The 24900-nt window shown below is 43.4% G+C and overlaps 1 protein-coding gene across 1 annotated transcript in view; it reads left to right on the top strand.

The window, feature by feature from the left end:
- LRRIQ3 (leucine rich repeats and IQ motif containing 3) overlaps positions 1–24900 on the top strand; it is a 65894-nt gene that overhangs the window by 22448 nt on the left and 18546 nt on the right. The window contains exon 4 of the mRNA XM_065410197.1: positions 13046–13214. Coding sequence (XP_065266269.1) covers positions 13046–13214 — 169 coding nt within the window. The remainder of the gene's footprint in view (positions 1–13045; positions 13215–24900) is intronic.

Below are 24900 nucleotides of genomic sequence, written 5' to 3'. Positions count from 1 at the left end.
GTATGCCTTATTTTCAGTCTGAATCTGTCTAGCTTCAGCTTCCAGCCATTGGATCACGTTATACCTTTGTCTGCTAGTTTGAAGAACCCATTATCAAACCCCCGTAGCATTATAGTCTGTAACCAAATCATCCCTTAACTTTCTCTTTGTTAAGATTAATAGATTGATCTTCTTGAGTCTATTACTATAAGACATATTGTCTAATCCCTTAATCATTCTCATGGCTCTTCTCTGAACCGTCTCCAATTTATCAATGTCCTTATTGAATTGTGGACACCAGAACCAGTATTCCAGCAGCAGTTGTACCAGTTCCAAATACAGAGGTAAATTAGCCTCCCTACTTCTACTCAAGGTTCCCCTGTTTTTGCATCCAAGGACTGCATTAGCCCTTTTGGCCACATCATCACACATGTTCAGCTGATTATTCACCGTGACTCCCAAATCTTTTTCAGTCAGTGTTTCCCAAGATAGAGTCCCTCATCCTGTAAATATGACCTACATTCTTTGTTCCTAGATCAGGGGTTCTCAAACTGTGGTTTGGGACCCCAAAGTGGGTCATGACCCCATTTTAATGGGGTCGCCAAGGCTGGGGTTAGACTTGCTGGGGTCCAAGGCCGAAGCTGAAGCCTGAGCCCCACCACCCAGGACTGACGCCCGAGGGCAGGGGTACTAAGGTTACATGCCCTCCACCCAGGGCAGCCAGGTTTGGGTCCCCCCTCCTGGGGTCATGTAGTAATTTTTGTTGTCTGAAGAGGGTCACGGTGCAATGAAGTTTAGAACCACTGTCCTAGATGTATACATTTACACTTAGCTATTTTAAAGCACATAGAGTGCTTGTGCCCAGTTTACCAAGCGAGCCTGCTCACTCTGTGTCAGTGACATGTCCTCTTCATTATTTACCACGCCCCCCATTTTTGTGTCATCTGCAAACTTTATCGGTGATGGTTTTATGTTTTCTTCCATGTCACTGATAAAAATATTAAATAGCATAAGGCCAAGAACTGATACTGGTGGGGACCCCACTAGAAACACACCCACTGGGTGATCATTCCCTGTTTGCAATTACATTTTGAGACCTATCAGCCAACTTTAATCCATTTCATTTTATATTGTTCCAGTTATTTTAATGAAAATGTCAGGTGGTACAAAGTCAAACACATTACAGAAGTATATTACATCAACACTATGAACTTGTCACTGTGCAAGACTTCTTCTAGCTCCAAAATATATGCTGCCACACCCAGTCTCTTGCATGGAGGTTTATTTTCTTAATAGAAGCAAACAGAAAAACAGTCTTAACTCAGTCCTTACTTTCAGGTTTCAGCTCCTCCCATCAGGGGCCTCTAGCAGCTTTCCCATTTCAACCAGCTCTACTCCGTCTCTGGAGCAGCAACCTCAGAGCTGTCTCCATGAGCACCTGGCCCCTTGTTCCAGGAGACCTACCACACAAGTTAGTTCTGCTTCACTATGGCTTTTCCTCCCCCCAGCACAGCCTGTCTCAATCAATCCCTCTTTCTTTTTATGTATTATCAACCCTTTATAGGCCCAGATGTAGGCCAGGCCCCTTTAATTGGTTGGATTGGATTTATCTGCTCTAGTCCAGGGGAGCTCGGTTTAGTCTGTCCACAGGGACTACCTACCCTGTGACAGACCTTTATCAACCAAACTTGTAATCTCATCAGAACAAGATATCAAGTTAGTTTGACAGGATCTATTTTTCATAAACCCATTGATTGGAATTAGTTATATTATCCTCATTTAATTCTTCATTAATTAAGCCCTGGATCAGTGCTCCATTATTTTGCTTGGGATTGATGTCAGACTGACAGGCCTATAAATACCCAGGTAATCTCTTTTGTCCTTTTTAGATATTGGCACAACATTAGCTTTCTTCCAGTCTTCTGGAACTTCCCTAGTGTTCCAAGATTTATTGAAATCAACAGTAATGGTCCAGCAAGCTCCTCAGCCAGCATTTTTAAAAGTCCTGAATGCAAGTTATCTGCACCTTCTGATTTAAAAATGTCTGACTTTAGTAGCTGCTGTTTAACATCCTCCTGAGATTCTGGTGGTATGGAATGAGTGTTATCATATGATATAATTACACCTTCTGTTTATGTTCCCAAATACAGAACAGAAACATTTATTGAACATTTCTGCCTTTTCTGGATTATTATTGATAAGTCTACCATTTCCATCTGGTAAGGGACAATACTATTGTTAGGTTTCTTTTTGTTCCTAATATCCTTAAAAAACTCTTTATTGTCCTTAACTCTGCTGGCCACAGATTTTTCCTTATGTCCCTTGTCTTCCCTTACCAACTTTCTACAATTCCTAGCTTCTGATTTATATTCATTACTATCAACTTCTCCTTTATTCCATTTGTTATATAATATAGCTGCCTTTACTTTCCCTCTAAATCAGGTTGGTTTCCTCAATTGTGGGATTGTGATTTTTTTGGGTTTCTAGTAAAGACCTCTTAAACAATTTCTAATTATCATTCATATTTTTCTAATTCTTCCTCCCAACTGATTTGGCTCATAATTGTTTTCAGCTTTGTGAAATTGGCCCTTTTAAAACACTAAGTACATAGATTACTAGTCTGGACTTCTGTTTGCACATTATAAATGTGATTGAGTCATGATCACTTGTGCCTAAGCTACCGTTAATTCTTAGTTCTGTGATCAGTTCCTTCTTATCTGTCAAGACAAGGTCTAATACAGAATTCTCCTGTGTTGGATGTAACACATTTTGAGTTAGTAAATTGTCATCTATAATAAGAGGTGGAAAGAGAGAAGAGGCAGGGTAGGAAGGCAGCCCACTTTAAAGTTGTGCTTCAGAGATCATCCACATGTCATTATGCCCCAGAGAAAGGCCATACAATTTAATACTCTTTTGCAGTGTAATCTATCTCTGCTAGTAAATACCCAACATAGATTACAGTAGCACTGCACATCACTAATGAGCTACATTGGGAGCTTAAAGAACATACCAGGGCTGTATATTTTCATTCCCATGCTCTCAAAACCTGTACATTTTTTTCAAGTCTTTGCCTCAAAATGTTCTATTTTATTATTTATTACAGTTTTGTATTTTTTTTAAAGTAATTTCACTCTCTATTACAAAAGGACACTGTTGAGTTACTTGCTTTTCAGCATTTTCTGCATGGGTTTCTTATTGTTATTCTGGAAGAGAAATGCTCTGAAGTGGCTGCAATGTCCTAATCATTTTCAGATAGAGACAAGTAACCCTAATGCCTAAACACATAATAGCACAGCTGTACTCTCTTAAACTAATAGCTGTTCAAAGTATAGACCTTTAAACATTTTGTCCTTCATGCTTATGCATTTTACAGGTTATTAATGGCACATTACATATTACCATAAAAACTTCAATGTCTCCATAATGGCTTGAAAACTCTTTCATTAATATGTTAATATGAAGCCCTTTGCAGATAATGTGTTGTCAATCTTTTTAAAGTACTGTATGTTACATTCTAAAAATTATACACTTATTCTTTGTACTAAGTAATTACTGTGACCAGCAAGGGTTTCCTTAAGATTTGAGGATCACTTTCAAACAGTGTTTCTTATAGTTAAATTCCACCCCCAACTTCTTTTTTAAAAGGCTAGTGTCAAAGTTGTCAGGCCTAAAATTTTCTCAATTAGATAAGAAACACAAGTAAAAAATTAAATTAGAATGGTGGATGACTCTATAATAACACACCCAGTGTTTTGTTGGAACATAGGATTTGCTGTGCTGTATTTGACCAGTGGTCCATCTGTCTTTTATGGTGGCCTGTAGCAGGTGCTTCAGACGAAGATGCAAGAAACCCTGAAAGGCGCAATTATGGAATTACTCACGCACAGGAGATGTTTCTTCCCAACCACCCATCAGTTAGAATTGGGTTATTCCTTGAAGCACAAGGATTTATATCCCTTTCTGCCTTTTTCTTTTAAAAAAATCCTATATAATATAACTGGATATTCTCATTCATATAAATGTCCAAACCTTTTTTGAATCCTGCTATGCACTTGACATCAACAACATTTTATGACAATGAGTTCCACAGGCTAAATTATACATTGTTTTAAAATAAAAGCATTTCCTTTTTATCAGTTTTGAATTTGTAGTATTTAAATTACATCATATGTTTCCTTTTTCTTGTATTATGAAAGTGAGTATGAGTGCTCAGACTACCTTATCTATAGCATTCATTATGTGAATTCTTCTGTTATGTTCCCTCTTATCTATCTCGTCTCTAAACAGTTCCAATCTTTTCACTTTCTCTTCATTTGAAAGTTTATCCATGGCAGGTGGAAACCGGGAGGGCGACTTGTTGGTCAGTAATAATGTGCTTGTTTGAAATGGTAGATGAGGATCCAGACACTTTGCCATTCCCTGGCCGGATCCAGAGACATGAGGTGTTCATGTGTGGTCCATAGTGGTTTTCATGATTTCAGGCGTTGCTGAGATATGTTATCCATTACCTGCTGATGGGAAGTTCTGGGTAGTCTTCGGTGTGTTTAAGTTCCGCACTGTGGCTATATTTCAGTGGATAGGTTGTTATTAGCTCATATAGAAAGCCATTGTAGAGGTGTTGATTTTAAAGTTCCCATGATGATTCACATGGTCAGATCTAGATGCCTATCCACAAGTTGGGTATGGCAGCTTCTTGTCCACCCCCGTGCACAGTATTCTGCAACTGAGTACACCAAGGCCAAGGCCGATGTTTGTAGCATTAGGGCAGTTGATTTCCACCTTGTTCCTGCTAATTTTTGAATAATGTTGCTACAAGTCTTCACTTTCGAGGCTACTTTCTTGAGGTGGTCATGAAAGGTCAGTGTGCAGTCAAGAATGACACCAAGATATGTTGGCTTTGGGTCATAATGCACAGTTTCACCACAAAACTTGACAGTTGCAGTTTTTGTGCGATTCTGCCATCAAGGTGGAAAGCAGAGATTACTGATTTGCTCAGATTTGGTCTCAGCTGGCACTTTTGAAAGTACTCTTCCATGATCTTAAGGTCAGATATAAGGATCACTTCAAGTTCTTTAAAACTACAGGCCTGAATTGCAGGTGACAAATCATCAGCATATGCAAATTTCTGTGCTTACATTTCAGGCATATCATTCATGTATCTAGAGTGTTGGAGTAAGAACAGAGCCTTGTGGTAGCCCATTATTCAAAGTGCATGGTTTGCTGGTTTGACCTCCAAAGTAAACACATATCCTTCGGCTGCTAAGCATAGTGTTCAGCAGCCTGAGAATCCACACACAGTGGATCACTTTGGCCAGTTCAATAGCAGACCATCCTTCCAGACTGTGTCATATGCTGCTGACAGATTGATGAAAGCAGTACAGTCTTGAGTTTTGTTGGAACCCAGCCTCAATGTTTATAGTGAGAATCAGGACCTGGTCGCAGCAAATTCTGTTTGGTCTAAAACCAGTTTGCTCTTTGGGTATGCTGGCGTCCACAGTGGGCCTGACTTGATTCAGAATCATGTACTCCATCACCTTGTAGATAGTGCTTAAAAGGGACAATGGCCTATAATTAGAAGGGTGATCTGCAGTTTTCCAGGCTTTAGGAGGGCAATGACCTTAACTTCTCTCCACACATGGGGGATTTCACTGGTCTCCAGGATGTTAGTGAAAAGCTGAATAATAGGACTGAAAGGGACCTTGAGAGGTTATCTAGTCCAGTCCCCTGCACTCATGGCAGGACTAAGTATTATCTAGACCATCCCTGACAGGGGTTTGTCTAACCTGCTCTTAAAAATCTCCAATGATGGAGATTCCACAACCTCCCTAGGCAGTTTATTCCAGTGCTTAACCACCCTGACAGTTGGTAAGTTTTTCCTAATGTCCAACCTAAACCTCCCTTGCTGCAATTTAAGCCCATTGCTTCTTGTCCTATCCTCAGAGGTTAAGAACAATTTTTCTCCCTCCTCCTTGTAACAACCTTTTATGTACTTGAAAACTGTTATTATGTCCCCTCTCAGTCTTCTCTTTTCCAGATTAAACAAACCCAATTTTTTCAATCTCTCCTCATAGGTCATGTTTTCTAGACCTTTAATCATTTTTGTTGCTCTTCTCTGGACTTTCTTCAGTTTGTCCACATCTTTCCTGAAATGTGGCGCCCAGAACTGGACACAATACTCCAGTTGATCAGCATGGAGTAGAGCGGAAGAATTACTTCTTGTATCGTGCTTACAACACTCCTGCTAATACATCTGAGAGTGATGTTCGCTTTTTTTGTAACAGTGTTACGCTGTTGACTCATATTTAGCTTGTGGTCCACTATGACCCCCAGATCCTTTTCCACAGTACTCCTTCCTAGGCAGTCATTTCCCATTTTGTATGTGTGCAGCTGATTGTTCCTTCTTAAGTGGAGTCCTTTGCATTTGTCCTTATTGAATTTCATCCTATTTACTTCAGACCATTTCTCCAGTTTGTCCAGATCATTTTGAATTATAATCCTATCCTCCAAAGCAACCCCTCCCAGCTTGGTATCGTCCGCAAACTTTATAAGTGTACTCGTCTATGCCATTATCTAAATCATTGATGAAGATATTGAACAGAACCGGACCCAGAACTGATCTCTGCGAGATCCCACTCGTTATGCCGTCATCATCCGCTTCCATGCCAGTGGACCCAGGTTATATAGAAGCTCAGGATAGATACCATTTCTTCCTGTTGCTTTTCCCAATTTCATGTGGGAGTTTTTATTGTTCACAGTCATAGTGAAAGTGGCCCTGTATGCTTGTTAGAAATTCCAGCACGCCACCGGTTTTTAGTAGAGAACTGGGATTTGAATGCTAATACGGGTCAGTACTGGTCTGTGCTGGCTGTTCAGAAGTCATTGAGGACAATCCACAATGCAGCTATAGGTGTGCCTGTATCATCTTTAGAGATGAAAGTCAGGTCAGGGCAGTATCCCATCCTGTAGAATCGAAAGCAATGTGCTGTGTTGTATAAAAAAGGAAGAACATATTATTTGCCAACGCTCAGTGTGTCAGTTCTTCACCTGCAGTGTTGTTTGCGGCATAGCCCCATTGCCCATAAATATAGCAGGGTTCCTGTGCATTATGGTTGAAGCCACTATGTACCAGCTGGTTTATATGCATTAATGATGGTTAGCGTGCTGATGCACACAGAGATTGCAATTGGTTCTTTGTGTGCTGTAGGAGGTAGAATCACATATTTGTTGATCTCCTGTTTTATGTAGTTGCCAGTCCATATTTTGGGTGGAAAATGATGATCGTCATGTGATCCACCCTGTTAAGTGAGAAACCATGACTAACGTCCAGCCGGTGACCAAATGTCAATTGTCAACCTTCTGGTCAAAAGAGCAACAAAATAAGCCTAATGCTTCCTATGACAGAGTAGGAATAGCCTAAGGCTGACTCATCAGTTTGTAAGCTTCCTCCCATGGGCTAAATTGGGAGATAATTGATTAAAGACTGGTTGATTAACCAGTTAACAAGGGAATCCAGCTCATCAGCTGGGGTCGGGAGACAGGAAGGCGTAAGGAAAAGGAAGGGCAACAAAGCCCAGGATCTTAGACAGGTGGGAATCCCCCAGCCCTATGTATAGGAAGTAGGGTGAAGCTTGGGGAAAGTCTTATGCTGTGGGGACACAAAACTATACAAGACATTGTAAATAAAGCACACTGTGGTGAAACTACACAGGAGTGTGTGAGGACTGCTTGCATAGTAACATGCAGGGTGTGGGGCATGCATCCTGTAGCACTTCCTTTGTTCACTAAATCAGTTAGTTTTCAAATGCAAAACATGTTTTGATAAATGTTTTTTCCCCCCTTACATATCCCACACATTTAAGGTAATTTTATTTAACTAATACATTTTTTTTGAAAATGCTGTTTTTGTTCATTTTTAATTGAATTTCTATTTCCATACAAATGCTTTACACAAATTGTGAGTAAAAAAAAGTAAACATCATCTAGTAAATAAGAAATGCATCATTCTCCATTTCCTAACATAATTTATAAAATCTAAAAATTAAGAATCTGAATAAATGTGTATTAAACTATCTAATTGCTTAAATAAAGATGTATAGATATAGCATATCCTGTTGGTTAGCAAAAAGAAGTACCAAAATGAGTGTAAAGGTTATATTTAGTTGCAAATCAACATGTTTTAACCGTTACCAACCAATGAGAATCAACATTTTTCGTTTAGGAAAGTAACTAAAATGTACAAATGCAAAAGAATATGAAAATAAATTATTTAAATCAAGGTTTCCTGCTTGTTGTTTTAAATCATGATTTAAAATTTGGTGATTTAAATCATTTCAGTTTAAATCCATCCACCCTACATTGAGCAGAGGTGTTCATTGACGCAGTTACACCTAGGTCTTTCCTAAACTGTTACAGTTACAGGATTGGTCCTGCTTTGAGCAGGGGGTTGGACTAGATGACCTCCTGAGGTCCCTTCCAACCCTGATATTCTATGATTCTATGAAACCAGTAAAGTTTATGAATAGTTCAGATTTTTCCTTCAAATATGCATCACTTTGCATTTATCAACACTGAAATTCATCTGCTGTCCATTTATACATCTTCGATAGGTCCCTCTGAAGTTACTCATAGTTGTCTGTAGATTTTACTAACCAAAATAATTTTTTTGTTGTCTGCAAGTTTTGCCACCTCGCTACTTCCTGCCTGTTACAGATCATTAATAAGTTTTGTGTATATCCAAGTAAATGATGTAAATCAGTTCTCCTTTACGTACTATTTTGTTGATGTGTTTAGAAAATTCTAATAGTAAGTAGTGAGGCTTTTTTTTCTCCTTATCAGAAGCTATTTTTCTTTGTCCCTAGCATATCATGATCATCTAGGTATATTATAATTCTGCTTTTAATGATTGTTTCAACCAGTTTACCTGGTACTGAAGTAAGTCCCACTTGTCTGTGATTCCCAAGATCACCACTTGTGCCTTAAAAATAGGTAGAACATTTGCTATCTTGCAGCTCTCCTGTATAGCAGTTGATTTTAGTAAGAGATTGTTTATTTTTGTTATCAACTCAGCCACTTCTTTCTTAAGTTCTTTCAACAATAAATTTGTTAGTCTCTAAGGTGCCACAAGTACTCCTGTTCTATCTGAGCATTGTAACTTGTTCTTCCTTAATTTATCAATTTGTTTTAGTCCTTCTTTTGATATTTCAGTCAGATACTACCTCACCTTTATTACCTGAAAAACTATGTCCAGGGGAGGTATTTCCCCAATGTCAGCTATAGTGAAGACTGATGCATATAAGTCAGTTAGCTTACCTGCAATGTTGTTATTCTCCTTTTTTGTCCCCTTGACTTGTTAGTTTGACCGCACCACACCTTTAAGCAGGGGTGAGGGGGGTGTTGTCTGGCTTGCTGAGGGAGAGGATGCTTTATGGGTGTGTGTGTGTGTGGGGGGGGAGGGGTTCCCGCACTGTACAGTTTTACAGCAAATAGTAAAGTTGCAGCCTAATTAAAACCATATCAAGTGTCTCCTGTCCTTCTTTCGGTATAGCCGGACAACAACAGAACTACCAATTCTCTTGCAGAGATCCAATGCCTGATATACTGAATATTTTCTTGGTTTTTATACCTTTGGCTTTTTGCTCTTCAAATTCCATTTTAACCCCCCTAATTTCCATTTTATATATTGCCTTAAGCTCCACTAGTGTTGGATTTCCATTTTTGTAATTATACTTGTTTGGCCTGAATAACCCTCTTGAACCTTGCAATTTAGTTATACTGTATTTCTTACCTCTAATGGTATGTTTATATCACCTCCATGCTGGATCTAAGGATTTTAATTTCCTAGTGCTTATAATCACCTCCTCCTATATTACACCCTTTTCTACATTAACAGTAGTCATTCCTACTTGTGTTATGATTTGTATTGTATAGACATCTACTAAATGGCTCTTGGGAATATCTTCACTGCAAAAAAGGTATGTTTTTTATATTAACATAGAAAACTTGAGATAGCTATCTTGATGTAAAGTCCTAGTGTAGACAAGGCACATGTAGTTTTACCTCAGTGTAGTTGAAGTCAACACTATATCCCCTATCTGTGATTTATCAACTAATTACAAATTCCAGGTGGGGGGGGGTTAGAGGTTGATTTTGACTAGCTACATTGACATGAAGACTTCTTATGCCTTGTCTACACTAGGGTTTTGCATGAAGATAGCTATCTTGATGTAAAAATACACATTTTTTTTTTTGCAGTGAAGACATAACCTTAAGTGCTGATACAAAATCCCACTGAAGTCAGTGATAATGGATGGTGCCCCCATTTGCCCTCTGTTATAAAAAGAAAACCAGTAGCAAGCAAAAGCTTGTTTTTTCTGATCCTATGATTCAACATAAATATTACATTTTCCATTCCAAATCCCCTCTTCATTCCCCACAGATGTAAATTAATTCGTCTCAAGCCTATGCCTCTGAAATACTTCCTTTTTTGAAAGAGTTCAAAATTGTAACCCTGCGCCCTGTTAGCAGAGGTAAAATATATTTGTTCTTGTTTTCTTCAATCCATTAAATAGAAAACTCACAACATACCATATTACTGGAATTTGTACAGTTATTTGGAGATCTTTTTTGTAGTTAGTTAGATGGGAGATGTAAATTGACACAGTAAATTTGGATCTGGGGCTTGCTTCCAGAGTGTGAGTTAGCTGTTATCTAAATATTTATTAATAAAATTTAACAACACTTTGGGCTTTATGCATAAGAATTTGATTTTGTCACAAGTATTTTTAGTAATAGTCATGGACAGGTCACAGGCAATAAACAAAAATTAATGGAAGCCCGTGACAGGAGGAGGGACAAACTTTGGGAAAAGGAGCTCATGTGTACACTACACAGTGAGTCTGAGTTTCATTTACATTACAGCCCTTCACACCACACTGACAGTATAAAGTATCCTTAAAGTGAATGTAAATATAATTAGACTTGGAAGGATTAGATTTTTTTGGTAACTATCTGTAAACATTGATTTTCACTGTACATACACAGACAAAAATATTTCCATTGATAATAATCAAAATTTACACATAGGCAAAGTTAGAAAAATGCTGCTTGAGAATTTATTAGAATTAGATTTAAGGATATTTATTTTTATATTTTGATGTGATTTTGACAATTTAATTGTTGTAAAATGTTAACTTTTTGAATTTCAATGTCTGTCACTAAATTATTTTCTGATACCCCCCTAACTTTCTGTAGCTATGAAAATTGAAATAGATAAAAATCTAAAAAAAGTTTAAAAATAAGTTTAGAAATCAAAATGATTAAAAAAACAAATTCTACCAAACCTAAATGTAATTAAAGATATATAGCATGGAACTGAGAGTTGTAGAGTCATTTAAAAATCAGTATAGAGAGTAAAAGCAGAAAAAAGTCAGAAATCCATGTGTATATCTAAATGTATATTTTAACTAGCAATAAAATAAATTAATGTATTTGATTTACAAGTTTAGCTAATAAAAATCAGGTAATATCTATACAGCTAGACACCACTTCTAAAGATCCAGTTTTACAGCATTAGAAAGCTTTTGCTAGGGTTACCATATTTCAGCAAGCAAAAAAGAGGACGGGAGGAGCCCCGCCCCCATCCTGCCCTAGCCCCGCCCCTGCCCCTCCCACTCCCCCCCTCAGAACCCCCAACCCTCCCCCCGCTCCTTGTCCCCTGACTGCCCCCTCCTAAGACCCCCCCCAAATACCCCCCAGGACCGTACCCCCTACCTGTACCCTGACTGCCCCAACCCTTATCCACACCCCTACCCCCAGACAGACCCCCGGGACTCCCACGCCCCATACAACCACTCTCCACCCCCTGACAGCCCCCCCCAGAACTCCCAACCCTCCCCCCGCTCCTTGTCCCCTGACTGCCTTCTCCTGGGACCCCTGCTTCTAACTGCCCTCCAGAACCCCACCCCCTATCTAAGCCTCCCTGTTCCTTGTCCCCTAACTGCCCCCTCCTAAGACCCCCCCCAAAATGCCCCCCAGGACCCTACCCCCACCTGTACCCTGACTGCCCAAAACCTTATCCACACCCCCACCCCCAGAAAGCCCCCCCGAACTCCCGACCCCCCCCATCTCTTGACTGCCCCCTCCAGAACCTCCCTGCCCCTTCTCCGACCCCCTGGCCCCCTTGTTGTTGGCCTTCGCCTAATGTCTCTGTGAACTTGCTCAGGAAAACCCTGAGCCACTCGTCCCGGCAGGCTGGGCAGCAGGGGAGGAGGAGCTCCAGACTGCCGGAGGCGATCTGCGAATGCAGGGAGGGAGGGAGTGATCTCAGCTGCAGGGGAGAGGAGGAGGGGCTCTCTCTGGCTGTCGGAGCCCCATGTAAGTGGCACCATCCGGCCGGCTGCCCTGTTAGCCGCACGCGCTCTGCATGGGTGGGGGGGGAGTCCGGACATTTACAAATTCCCCCCGGACGCTATTTTTAGCTCAAAAAGCCGGACATGTCCGGGGGAATCCGGACGAATGGTAACCCTAGTTGCCAAAATCTTGACCTGAACAGAATCTAATATGGGTTAATTTGTTAGGCCCTGACGCCTTTTTGTATAGGCCTTTTTCTTACTTCTCCTTCACCTCAGCCAATCAGCCCGATGCACCTTTCCTTGCTTTTTTTCCCTTTTGAATACACTCTTAATACAACTGCGAGACTTGCATTTAACTCAAGGGCCTTTCCAGCTTTTCTTATTTTGTATATAGTAAAATATCTTATTTTACTGCATATATCAGCTAGGGAACCGAATTAAGTTAGAAGTGGGAATCAAACTGTGCATTTTTTGTCTTTTATGCCAATAAGATTTCAACCTAAATATTTAATTAACATTGTTTTCGGCATATAATTCCCTTTCTTTTTCTTTCTTATTAAGTAATAATGATGTACAGGAGGAAATTATAAGTATTGCGGTTCACTTTGTTCTTTAGCAACAATAAAGGAATCAACTGTCCGGATTATTCAGTCATTCAGAAGTACCTACATTTTTATTTACTGTGAACTAAAGTAACAGAAGTTCTGTTTTTACAGCAAAATTCCTTTGGATGAAGTTCTTCCGCAGAGATATTATATCAGAGATGGAGCGAAACAAATTTACAGTCAAAGCACACTTCCAGTATGTTATAGTAAAAGCTTTATGTATCACATCATTAAACCAGAACAGAATACTGAGGACAAAAAGCTTACATCTGGGAAACAAGTAAGTGTACTATTAAATATAAATTTAATAACTATTTTCAGAAAAATCTGGACTCTGCATATAGCGCCAAGGATCATTCTAAATATTCCAGGAAAATCTGTTAAGAATAAAGAGCATCTATTGAAAAACTTTGTTCTTGACATTTAAGGTTCTGTTTTACAAGCTATATTGCAATCCATACAACCTCAAAGACAGGATGGTCTTTGTCTAGACTTAGGCCTGGTCCCCACTAAGCCCCCACTTCGGACTAAGGTACGCAAATTCAGCTACGTTAATAACGTAGCTGAATTCGAAGTACCTTAGTCCGAACTTACCGCGGGTCCAGACGCGGCAGGCAGGCTCCCCCGTCGATGCCGCGTACTCCTCTCGCCGAGCTGGAGTACCAGCGTCGACGGCGAGCACTTCCGGGATCGATCCGGGATCGATTTATCGCGTCTAAACCAGACGCGATAAATCGATCCCAGAACATCGATTGCCTGCCGCCGGACCCTCCGGTAAGTGTAGACGTACCCTTAGAGGGGGAAACGAGTACTGTCTCCTTTAGGGGTTCCCCCTCTCTTAGGGATTGGGAGAGAGGCAGGGAAGGCATCAACTGAACAGGTGGGCAGGTGAGTGCGGCAGATAAAACATTGGCCCCAGCGTACCCAGGGGAGGGTATTTACAGCCAGTCTTTCCACCAGGAGCCCCCTTCTTTAGGGAGAATGAGGTACACCTCTCTGACTGGGGAGTGGGTATATTTTTGGCTGAAGTTAGTGACAGAAATGTTAACTATCTGGGAAACAAGCTGAGGGTGGGGAGGGAAGCAGCCAAGCTAATTACTGACATCTCCTTATGTCCAGTGCAGGTATTTATTCTATAGGGGGACCAGTTCCCTGATTAACTGGAATTGAAAGTAGATGTAGGGTATGCTGATGTCTGGTATTATGAGGAGATAGCCCCATAACCCATATTTGAGGGCAGGGTGGTGAGGTCCCAGCAGCTGGCTGGGGAACAGCTGTGGAAGGATGATGGCAGCCCTCTACAAGGTGGAAATGATTAAGGAAGGAATCATCACCTGTATTGTACAGTATATTGCTGGATAGTTCCCAGATGAACTAAGTTGATAAAGTTATGGCCTAATTAAACCACATCCCTCACCTCTTGTCTTTCTTCCTGCATGTCCAGAACAAATAATGTAAAATGCCGATGTGTGATACAAATGGATGATAAAGACAGGAATGCTAATGTTTAGTGTATATGCTGTAGCTCTAAATTAGGGTTACCATATTTCCACAAGCAAAAAAGAGGACACTGGCGGGGGAGGAGCCCCGCTCTAGCCCCGCCCCTGCCCCACCCCCATCCACTCCCTCCCACTTCCCACCCCCTGATTGCCCCCCTCAGAACCCCCAACCCCCCCGCTCCTTGTCCCCTGACTGCCCCCTCCTGGGACCCCTGCCACTAACTGTCCCCTAGGACCCCACCACTTATCTAAGCCGCCCTCCTTCTTGTCCCCTGACTGCCCCCTCCTGAGAACGCCCTACGACCCTACCTGTCCCCTGACTGCCCCGACCCTTATCCACACCCCCACCCCATATTCACACCCCCGCCCCCAGACCCCCGGGGACTCCCATGCCCTATCCAACTGCTCCCCGCCCCTGACAGGACCCCCAGAACTCCTGACCCATCCAACCCCCTCTGCTACCTGCCTGCCTCGACCCCTCTCCACACCCCTGCCCCCTGACAGCCCCCCCAGAACCCCAGACCCATCTCCCTGCCCCCCTGACAGCCCCCCCGACCCATCTAACCCCCCCGCTCCCTGTCCCTGACTGTCCCAACCCCTCTCCACACCCTTGCCCCCCTGACAGCCCCCACCAAACTCCCGACCCATCCAACCCCCCCCCCCCCCCCCGTCCCCTGACCAGGGCCGGCTTTAAAGAGCCCAGGAATCGGGCTGCGCTCCGGCCGGGGTTGCGGGGCTTGGGGCCGGGCCGGAGGTGCTCGGCCGGCGCTGCTGGGGCCCGAGCCGGGCCGCGGGTGCTGGGGCCCGAGCCGGGCCGGGTCCGGGCCGGGGGGTGCTGGGGCCCGAGCTGGGCTGGGTCCGGGTCGGGGGTGCTGGGGCCCGAGCCAGGCCGGCGCTGCTGGGGCCCGAGCCGGGCCGGGGCCGGGCCGGGGGTGCTGGGGCCCGAGCCGGGCCGGGTTCGGGCCGGGGGTGCTGGGGCCCGAGCCGGGCCGGGGGTGCTGGGGCCCGAGCCGAGCCGGCGCTGCTGGGGCCCGAGCCGGGCCGGGTCTGGGCCGGGGGTGCTGGGGTCCGAGCCGGGCCGGGGGTGCTGGGGCCCGAGCCGGGCCGGGTCCGGGCCGGGGGTGCTGGGGCCCGAGCCGGGCCGGCGCTGCTGGGGCCCGAGCCGGGCCGGGTCCGGGCCGGCGCTGCTGGGGCCCGAGCTGGGCCGGCGCTGCTGGGGCCCGAGCCGGGCCGGGTCCGGGCCGGGGGTGCTGGGGCCCGAGCCGGGCCGGCGCTGCTGGGGCCCGAGCTGGGCCGGAGCCGCTGGGGCAGCCGGGCGCCGCTCGGCCCGGGCCGGAGGGAGCCGCTCGGCCAGGGCCGCGCCTCCCCAGAGCTCGCCTCCTCGTGCCCCCCCGCTCCAGCTTACCTGCTGCTGCCTCCCGCTTGCCCCTGCTTCTTTTCAGACTTCCCGCGAAGATCTGATTCGCGGGAAGCAGGGGAGGGGGAGGAGCAGGGGGCGGAGCGTTCAGGGGAGGGGAGGAGGGGGAAGACAGCTGCGGGGCCAGACAGCGTGGTAAGGCTGCAGGGGATGGGGGGAGCCGGGAAGGGGCTTTGGGTGCCCAGCGGCGCTTGGCCGCTGCTTTTCTATCTATAAATAGCCGACCGGGGGGAAATCCCGGACATTTTTAGATTTTTAAAAATCCCCCCTGGACGGCTATTTATAGACCGAAAAGCCGGACATGTCCGGGGAAATCCGGACGTATGGTAGCCCTACTCTAAATATTATATTATGTTGATTGTTAGTGCTGTGCAATTTTGTAAAAACTACATGCCATTCAGTGCACTTCCATTATTTAAATATCTTTTTCATATCTTTTCACACAGTTTAAAGGTACAATGCTGCTATTCTGTGAAACAAAAGTAAAGAGCATTAGAAAACCCACTTGTACAAATAGAAGAGCATATTTGTTTCCTTTTTGCAAATAGAATTTTCTCTGTTTTCCTGCTTTCTCTGTGCTTTCTTCCTTTTGTTAGATACTACATAGGATGCCATGTCCCACTTTTGCACATAACTGTAGTTTTCCTCCTCATAGAAGAGAATCAGGCGTCTTCTCTTTTTGGAGTTAAAACCAAAATAGCCTCTTTTTATACAATAAATATGGTTGTATGTTACCACTTTAAATATAATTGATGAATGAATTTAATGTGGAAAAATTTCTTAATTTTTTTTTGATTAAATTTAAACCACCTATCTTGTTAATTTGAACTTTAAAAAAAAAAAATCATACATTACCAGAGGTGGTTCCAATCATAGCTGCAGGCACCCCAAGAGTCTGGAAAGGTACTTGTCAATTGCCAACGATCTGATATTGCCTGTAAATTTCCTTATCTGATTCTAGCTTTTTGTGTTTCTTTTATCCTGGACCTGACACAGAGTTCCTTTAATAACCAGTTTTATAGCCTTAAACAATGTGCTTTCCTTGTCATCTGTTTTCCAGTGAAAGCCATAGATCTAACCCTTTCCTTTCTGGTCACTGGTCTAGGAGCAGTAATTAGAGAAGCTCACACAGTATTTCCATCCCTAGTAGTGTGAGATATCCAACCTTAAAATCTGCAGTTAGATTTTTAACATGATTTTAACAGATAATATCTGGTGAACGTGTAATACAGTTAATGCGTTATTGGTGTGATGCTTCTTTCTTCAAGATCTGTGGGAATTTGGCCTTTCAGGCCTGGTCTACACTATGACTTTAATTCGGATTTAGCAGCGTTAAATCGAATTAACCCTGCACCCGTCCACACAATGGAGCCATTTATTTCGAAATAAAGGGCTCTTAAAATAGATTTCTGTACTCCACCCCGACGAGAGGAGTAGCGCCAAAATCGATTTTGTCATTTCGAATTAGGGTTAGTGTGGCCGCAATTCGATGGTATTGGCCTCCGGGAGCTGTCCCAGAGTGCACCATTGTGACCGCTCTGGACAGCAATCTGAACTCGCATGCACTGGCCAGGTAGACAGGAAAAGCCCCAGGAAAATTTGAATTTCATTTCCTGTTTGCCCAGCGTGGAGAGCACAGGTGACCACAGATAGCTCAGCTCATCAGCACAGGTAACCATGCAGGCTGATAATCGAAAAAGAGCACCAGCATGGACCGTACGGGAGGTACTGGATCTGATCGCTATATGGGGAGAGGATTCAGTGCTAGCAGAACTTCGTTCGAAAAGACGAAATGCCAAAACTTTTGAAAAAAACTCCAAGGGCATGATGGAGAGAGGCCACAATAGGGACTCAGATCAGTGCCGCGTGAAAGTCAAGGAGCTCAGACAAGCCTATCAAAAAACAAAGGAGGCAAACGGTCGCTCCGGGTCAGAGCCGCGGACATGCCGCTTCTACGCCGAGCTGCATGCAATTCTAGGGGGGGCCGCCAACACTACCCCACCTGTGACCGTAGATTCCGGGTCGGGGATAGTCTCATCAGCTACACCTGAGGATTCTGTGGATGGGGAAGAGGAGGAGGAGGACGAGCTTGCAGAGAGCACCCAGCACTCCGTTCTCCCCAACAGCCAGGATCTTTTTCTCAGCCTGACTGAAGTACCCTCCCAAGCCTCCCAAGCCAGTAGCCAAGACCCTGACCCCATGGAAGGGACCTCAGGTGAGTTTACCTTTTAAAATATAAGACATGGTTTAAAAGCAAGCGTTTTTTAATGATTAATTTGCCCTGAGGACTTGGGATGCATTTGTGGCCAGTACAGCTACTGGAAAAGTCTGTTAACGTGTCTGGGGATGGAGCGGAAATCCTCCAGGGACATCTCCATGAAGCTCTCCTGGAGGTACTCCAAAAGCCTTGCCACAAGGTTTCTGGGTAGTGCAGCCTTATTCCGTCCTCCATGGTAGGACACTTGACCACGCCATGCTTGCAGCAAGTAATCTGGTATCATTGCCTGACAAAGCCTGGCAGAGTATGGTCCCGGTGTTTGCTGGCATTCAAGCAACATCCGTTCTTTATCTTGCTGTGTAATCCTCAGGAGAGTGATATCGCTCATGGTAACCTGGTTGAAATACGGGAACTTAATTAAGGGGACAGAGGTGGCCATTCCTACTGGGCTGTTTGCCTGTGGCTGAAAAGAAATCCTTCCCTGCAGTTAGCCAAGCACAGGGGGGCGAATTGGCGAATTGGCCCTGAGCTTTTCGCGTTTGTCTAGCAGGGATCTTCCCTGTTACCAGCCACGCGGTCGGGGGAGAGGTACATTGATCATCCCAGGGAATTCATGGCGGGAGGGGGGGGCGGGGGGGTTAGTTTGGTTTCTGCAGGGATCTTCCCTGATACCTGCCACGCAGTGGGGGAAGGGATAAAGCGATCATCCCAGAGAATTGGATGGGGGGGGGCGGGGGGTTAGTTTGTTTTCTGCTGCTGAAGGTTAACAGGAAAACCGCAGCAGTCAACAGGCTTTGCTTGGTATGTGGGAAAGGAGGGCGCAGAAGCCGAAAGACAATGGCTTACCATGGCTGCCTGCAAGCTGAATTCTGTTGCCCGGACCTGCGTCTGTGATCTCTAACACCAAAGCCACAGGCACTCAATATTAAGATGGAAAATGCGACCTTGTACTGAAATCACATGTGCTATGTAATGTGAATAGTGTTTTTCACCATGAAAGAGTATAAGCATTGTTCTGTAAAATGTATCATTTTAAAAACTTCTCTCCTTTTTTTCAACCCTCCCTCCAGCAGCTGCAAATTTTTCAAGCCTCCCTCCTCCATCCCGAAGGCTATCTCAGATAAGGTGGCGTAGAAAGAGGACATGAGACGACATGTTCACAGAAATAATGGAATCCACCCGCAATGAAAGAGCTCATTTGAATGAGTGGAAGGACACTGTATCTAAATTTAGGAAAGATGCCAGTGAACGTGAGGTCTTGAGGGACGCTCGAGATGAGAGGTGGCAGGCTGCAATGCTGGGGCTGCTGCGTGAGCAAACGGACATTCTCCGGCGTCTGGTGGAGCTTCAGGAACGGCAGCAGGATGATAGAGTGCCGCTGCAGCCGCTGTATAACCTCCCTCCCCCCTCACCATGTTCCATATCCCCCTCACCTAGACGTGTAAGAACGCGGGGGGGGGGGGAGGCTCCGTGCACCCTCCCACTCCACCCCAGTGGACAGCCCAACCAAAAGGCTGTCATTATATTGAATTTGTTCAGTGGCCTTTTACTTCCCTCCTATCCTCCTCCCAAACCTCACCCAGATTACCTTCTTGGTTCTCTCCCTATGTTTATAAGCACTTAATAAAGAATACATGATTTTTAAACGATAGTGACTTTATTTCCTTTGAAAGAAAGCTGGGGGAACGGGGAGGGTGGGTTGCTTACAGAGAATGAATGAGTCAATAAAGGGGGCTGGTTTTCATGAAGGGAGAAACAAACAGAAATTTCACACTGTAGCCTGGCCAGTTATGAAACTGGTTTTCAAAGCTTCTCTGATGCACAGCGCTTCCTGGTGTGCTCTTCTAATCGCCCTGGTGTCTGGCTGCGCGTAATCAGCAGCCAGGCGATTTGCCTCAGCCTCCCACCCTGCCATAAAGGTCTCCCCCTTACTTTCACAGAGATTGTGGAGCACACAGCAAGCAGAAATAACAATGGGGAGATTTCTTTGGCTGAGGTCAGAGCGAGTCAGTAGCGATCGCCAGCGACCTTTTAAACGGCCAAATGCACATTCTACCACCATTCTGCACTTGCTCAGCCTGTAGTTAAACAGCTCCTGACTCCTGTCCAGGCTGCCTGTGTATGGCTTCATGAGCAATGGCATTAAGGGGTAGGCTGGGTCTCCAAGAATAACTATTGGCATTTCAACATCCCCAACGGTCATTTTCTGGTCCGGGAAGTAAGTCCCTTGCTGCAGCCCTTTAAACAGAGTAGTGTTCCTGAAGACGAGAGCATCATGAACCCTTCCCGGCCAGCCCGTTGGTGAAACGTGCCTTGTGATCCACAAGTGCTTGCAGCACCATTGAAAAGTACCCCTTGCGGTTTATGTACTGGGTACCCTGGTGCTCCGGTGCCAAGATAGGGATGTGGGTTCCATCTATCGCCCCACCACAGTTAGGGAATCCCATTGCAGCAAAGCCATCCACTATGACCTGCACATCTCCCAGAGTCACTAGCTTTTGTAGCAGCACCTCAGTGATTGCTTTGGCTACTTGCATCACAGCAGCCCCCACAGTAGATTTGCCCACTCCAAATTGATTCCCGACTGACCGGTAGCTGTCTGGCGTTGCAAGCATACACAGGGCTATTGCCACTCGCTTCTCAACTGTGAGGGCTGCTCTCATCTTGGTATTCTGGCGCTTCAGGGCAGGGGAAAGCAAGTCACAAAGTTCCATGAAAGTGCCCTTACGCATGCGAAAGTTCCGCAGCCACTGGGAATCGTCCCACACCTGCAGCACTATGTGGTCCCACCAGTCTGTGCTTGTTTCCCGGGCCCAGAATCGGCGTTCCATGCCTATAACCTGCCCCATTAACAGCATGATCTCCAAAGCACCGGGTCCCGCGGTTCGATAGAATTCCATGTCTATATCCTCATCACTCTCGTCGCCGCGCTGCTGTAGCCTGCTCCTCGCCGCCTGGTTTTCCAGGTTCTTGTTCAGCATAAACTGCACGATAAGGCGCGAGGTATTTACAATGTTCATGACTGCTGTCTTGAGCTGAGCGGGCTCCATGCTTGCCGTGGTATGGCGTCTGCACTGTTCACCCAGGAAAAAGGCGCGAAACGGTTGTCTGCCGTTGCTTCCTGGAGAGGGGGGAGGATATACCCAGAACCACCCGCGACAATGTTTTTGGCCCCATCAGGCATTGGGATCTCAACCCAGAATTCCAATGGGCAGAGGAGACTGCGGGAACTATGGGATAGCTATGGGATAGCTACCCACAGTGCAACGCTCCAGAAATCTACGCTAGCCCCGGTACATGGACGCACACCGCCGAATTAATGTGCTTAGTGTGGCCGCATACAATCGAATTTATACAATCTGTTTCCCAAATTCGAATTATATAAATTCAGATTAATCCCGTAGTGTAGACATACCCTCAGTCAATGGGTCATGCTCTATAACATTTGAATGATAGGTTCAAAGGTTTCAGATGTATACAACTCCAATTTTAGCTTTTAGCTCTTGCAATATTTGGTATAACTGGTGTTGAAATAAAGGAGTGGAAATGAAAGGAAAAGCAAACAAGTAGCCAGAATAATATAATTTCAAGTTCCAAGATTCTATTACTTGCCGGCATTGATATATAACAGTGGAAAAAACGTGCCTATGATATACAGCATTAATTTCTAGCTCTGATCATATGTGAGTTATTGAACTTTAAAACTGTCACTGACCCTTTAATCTAGCAGTGCTTTTTGCACAGGTCTAGAATGAATATTACAAATCTCCATAGAAATGCCCATAAATAAATAAAGTTCTGAACTTTGGAAAAGGAAATTTTGGACCGCAGAGGAAACTGCTGCTGAAGGTTGTGTCTTTCAGCAGAGTGGTTGCTTGGTTTGCACTCCAGAAATAGATACATTTTAGTGGCGGATGATATGATCGCTGTACATAGAGGACCCAATTCTCATTTATAGTAAAGTTCTTTAAACCACGCTAAAACTCTTTTACCATGCCAGGGCCTGAGTGTAAATTAGGCTCAGGCCCAGAGTCTAAGGCATTTTGTCATTTCTTAAGTCTATGAAAAGTACTATTCTAAATGTATACTATTTTAAATTTTTACATATTTTTGCTGTTACATGGCATGTCTTATTTTTTTTTTCAATATGAATCATCATCAGCACAGGTCAGAATGGAAAACTCCATAAAACAGTGTGAATGTGATGACAAAGTGCAGTGAATTTCAAACACCCTGAGCTGATGATTCTTCCACAAGTGTTGATGAGTCAGACTCTTGAGGCCAAATTCAACCCTACTTTAAGCAAGTGGAATTCCACTGACACCAGCAGAATTGCTTCCTCTTAAATTGGAGCTGAAATTAGCCATTGGAGTTTTCGTTTCTGTTACAATACTTCTTGGTTCTGCTTATGATCCTATAAATGTTGATTTACAGAAGTCTTCTAAAAGCACTGTCCTGAGAATCTTGAGTTGAATGGCTTAACAAATGGACATATTTAGGTTAGTGTCTGTACACACAATTAGCATTTTGTTTCTCTTTAAAAAGGGTAACAAAATTAAACATTTAGTTTACAACAAATGTAGATGAGATGCTAATAAAAAGTGGTTTTAAGAATTAGAAAGAAAGAAAGGAAAACTGCACTCATTTTCCTTAGCCTAATATTTACATTTTTAAGAGGTAAAAATACTTTTCATCGCAAATGAACTATAAAATATTGTTTTTTAACAGTTAATTAAGATTGACATTTTATAGAATAATACTAGAGGTGTATATTTTGTTGAGAACATATCATTTTTGATATTAGTACTGTTGGAGCCTGGTGTAAAATTGCACATAATTTTTTCAATTCCCTTAGAACATATTTATTTAACGTTTATACATATTGAAATAGTTCTTGTGATCGTTAAGCGATTATTACAGCAGATCACAGTCGTCATTATTGCAGATGACACTACTTTTCAATAACATGGCTGCCTCCACCACTAGTTTCAGACATGCTGATTGTTTACAAAATATGTATTTCAGTTTATTCAGTGAGAATTGAGTCTTACCCTGTGAATTTGCATACTCTGGGGGTGGGGGGAATTTTCCTTTTAGAGGAAGGAGGAAATGTTTCTCCAGTAAGAAGGATTATAAAAGCTAATGGCTGTTTGAAACTCTTCAATCGTCTGGAATTTGGGGGAGCAGGATAAACTAATTATCACCCTGCTGTGCAATTTATGCGGCTATCACTTCCATATGTGTTGCAAACATACAGTAAAAGAAAATATTACAAAAACAACTTATTAACCAGAAAAATTACTATTTGTTAGCTATCCTAATATTAAAAAATCTTACCAACAGCCTCTTGAAAGGGACTTACTAACAATTTAGTTGCTCTGGCAAACTCAGAATATCATAATAAAATTCCAACCTTGATTAGGCTATTGAGAAGTCTCTGCTCTCTGTCCTGTACAACTTAACCAGAGAATCTAAACTACCAACATACCCAAGCCAGGATAAACACTCAAGGTCAAATATAGGCTTGGCTTGGTGTAAAAGAATGTAGCAACCATTGACCTTGTAGTGTTCAGGTTTGCTTTTCAGCCTCTGAATACTTCTGCATCAGTTGGACTCAAACAAAAAGATGCTTTATACCATGTATCACTTAGTTGTTCTGGAGACACTGTGCACACATCTTCAAATTCAATGCCTATCAGCAGGACATGCTTTCTTTACTTTCATACCTTGTTATTCGGCATAGTGGTGATGCCCCACAAGTTTTACAGTGAGCAGTTTGTAAAGCTATTCAATATTTTCTTCCTTATTGCCGAATCTTTTATTGAACTTTTAAAATGTCTTACTTCAAGCTTATGATGATTTTTAATTAAAAAAATATGTACTGTATCTTATCAAGTTGTGTTTAACTTTTGTTTTTAACTAGTTAAAATATATTCCTAAATAAAAACATCCTTTATGAATTTAAGTTATGGCACCTATTAAATTGTCCAGGAGTTGTATTTTCTTAGTACTGTGGAAGATTAGAACTGTGAAGTAAAATATTAATCTGATAATGTTAAGACTGCTCCAAAATAATCATACACATAAATTGTAATTTCTTGAAAGAGAAGGAATATTATAGGAATATGAACATGATGAAGGCAGACTTATCAATCTAATAAAGCAGTGAAGCAATAGTGCCAGAGTTCTGAACAAATGGTTTAAATTGAGAATAGCATCCTGTGGTATTCAAAGGAAATATTAGTGATAATGGTGAAAATTTGCGAGTATTTCAGAAGTAATCTAGGAAGCTAACTGGATCACATTAATAACTGATGAAACTCCAGGAGAAAGAATGAAACTCAAGTATGTACCTGCCATCAGTCTGTTGATATAATGTAGAAATATGCAAGCATTTTGTCTGATTTTACAAAACCAGTGAAATAAATGCAATGCTGCTGATAGGCGTTCTGTTACTGAAAGTGTTTTAAAGGCATAGGCACCTCCTTGCAGCTCAGATTTAGGCACCAATCTCTGAGAGAGGGGCATGACTTAGGACACACTTCTCTCGTTTGCATCTCCCACTGGCTAGTTTAGGAGGCTCTCTGCCTAGTGTGCTGGCTTTTGTGGATTGCCTATGTCTCCCCATTAGTGTATAGGGAGCCTAGGCACTTAACTCAGGCTTTGTGGATTGTAGTGTTGTTCCTGTGATTTTCTAGGTGCATCTGGGCCTAACCCCTACAAGAAGAGAATCATGGCTCTAAGAGAGAAAAATGTTATCTGATAGCTGTTTGGCAGTGTACGTGAAATGAGTTTCAGTCCAATTTCCAGTTGGCTGGTATCTACATCATAA

The sequence above is a fragment of the Emys orbicularis genome, chromosome 8 (genome assembly GCF_028017835.1).
Source record: "Emys orbicularis isolate rEmyOrb1 chromosome 8, rEmyOrb1.hap1, whole genome shotgun sequence".
In the NCBI taxonomy this organism is placed as follows: domain Eukaryota; kingdom Metazoa; phylum Chordata; order Testudines; family Emydidae; genus Emys; species Emys orbicularis.
The sequence above is the reverse complement of the archived record's forward strand: the minus strand, read 5'-3'. Positions and strand labels throughout refer to the sequence as shown.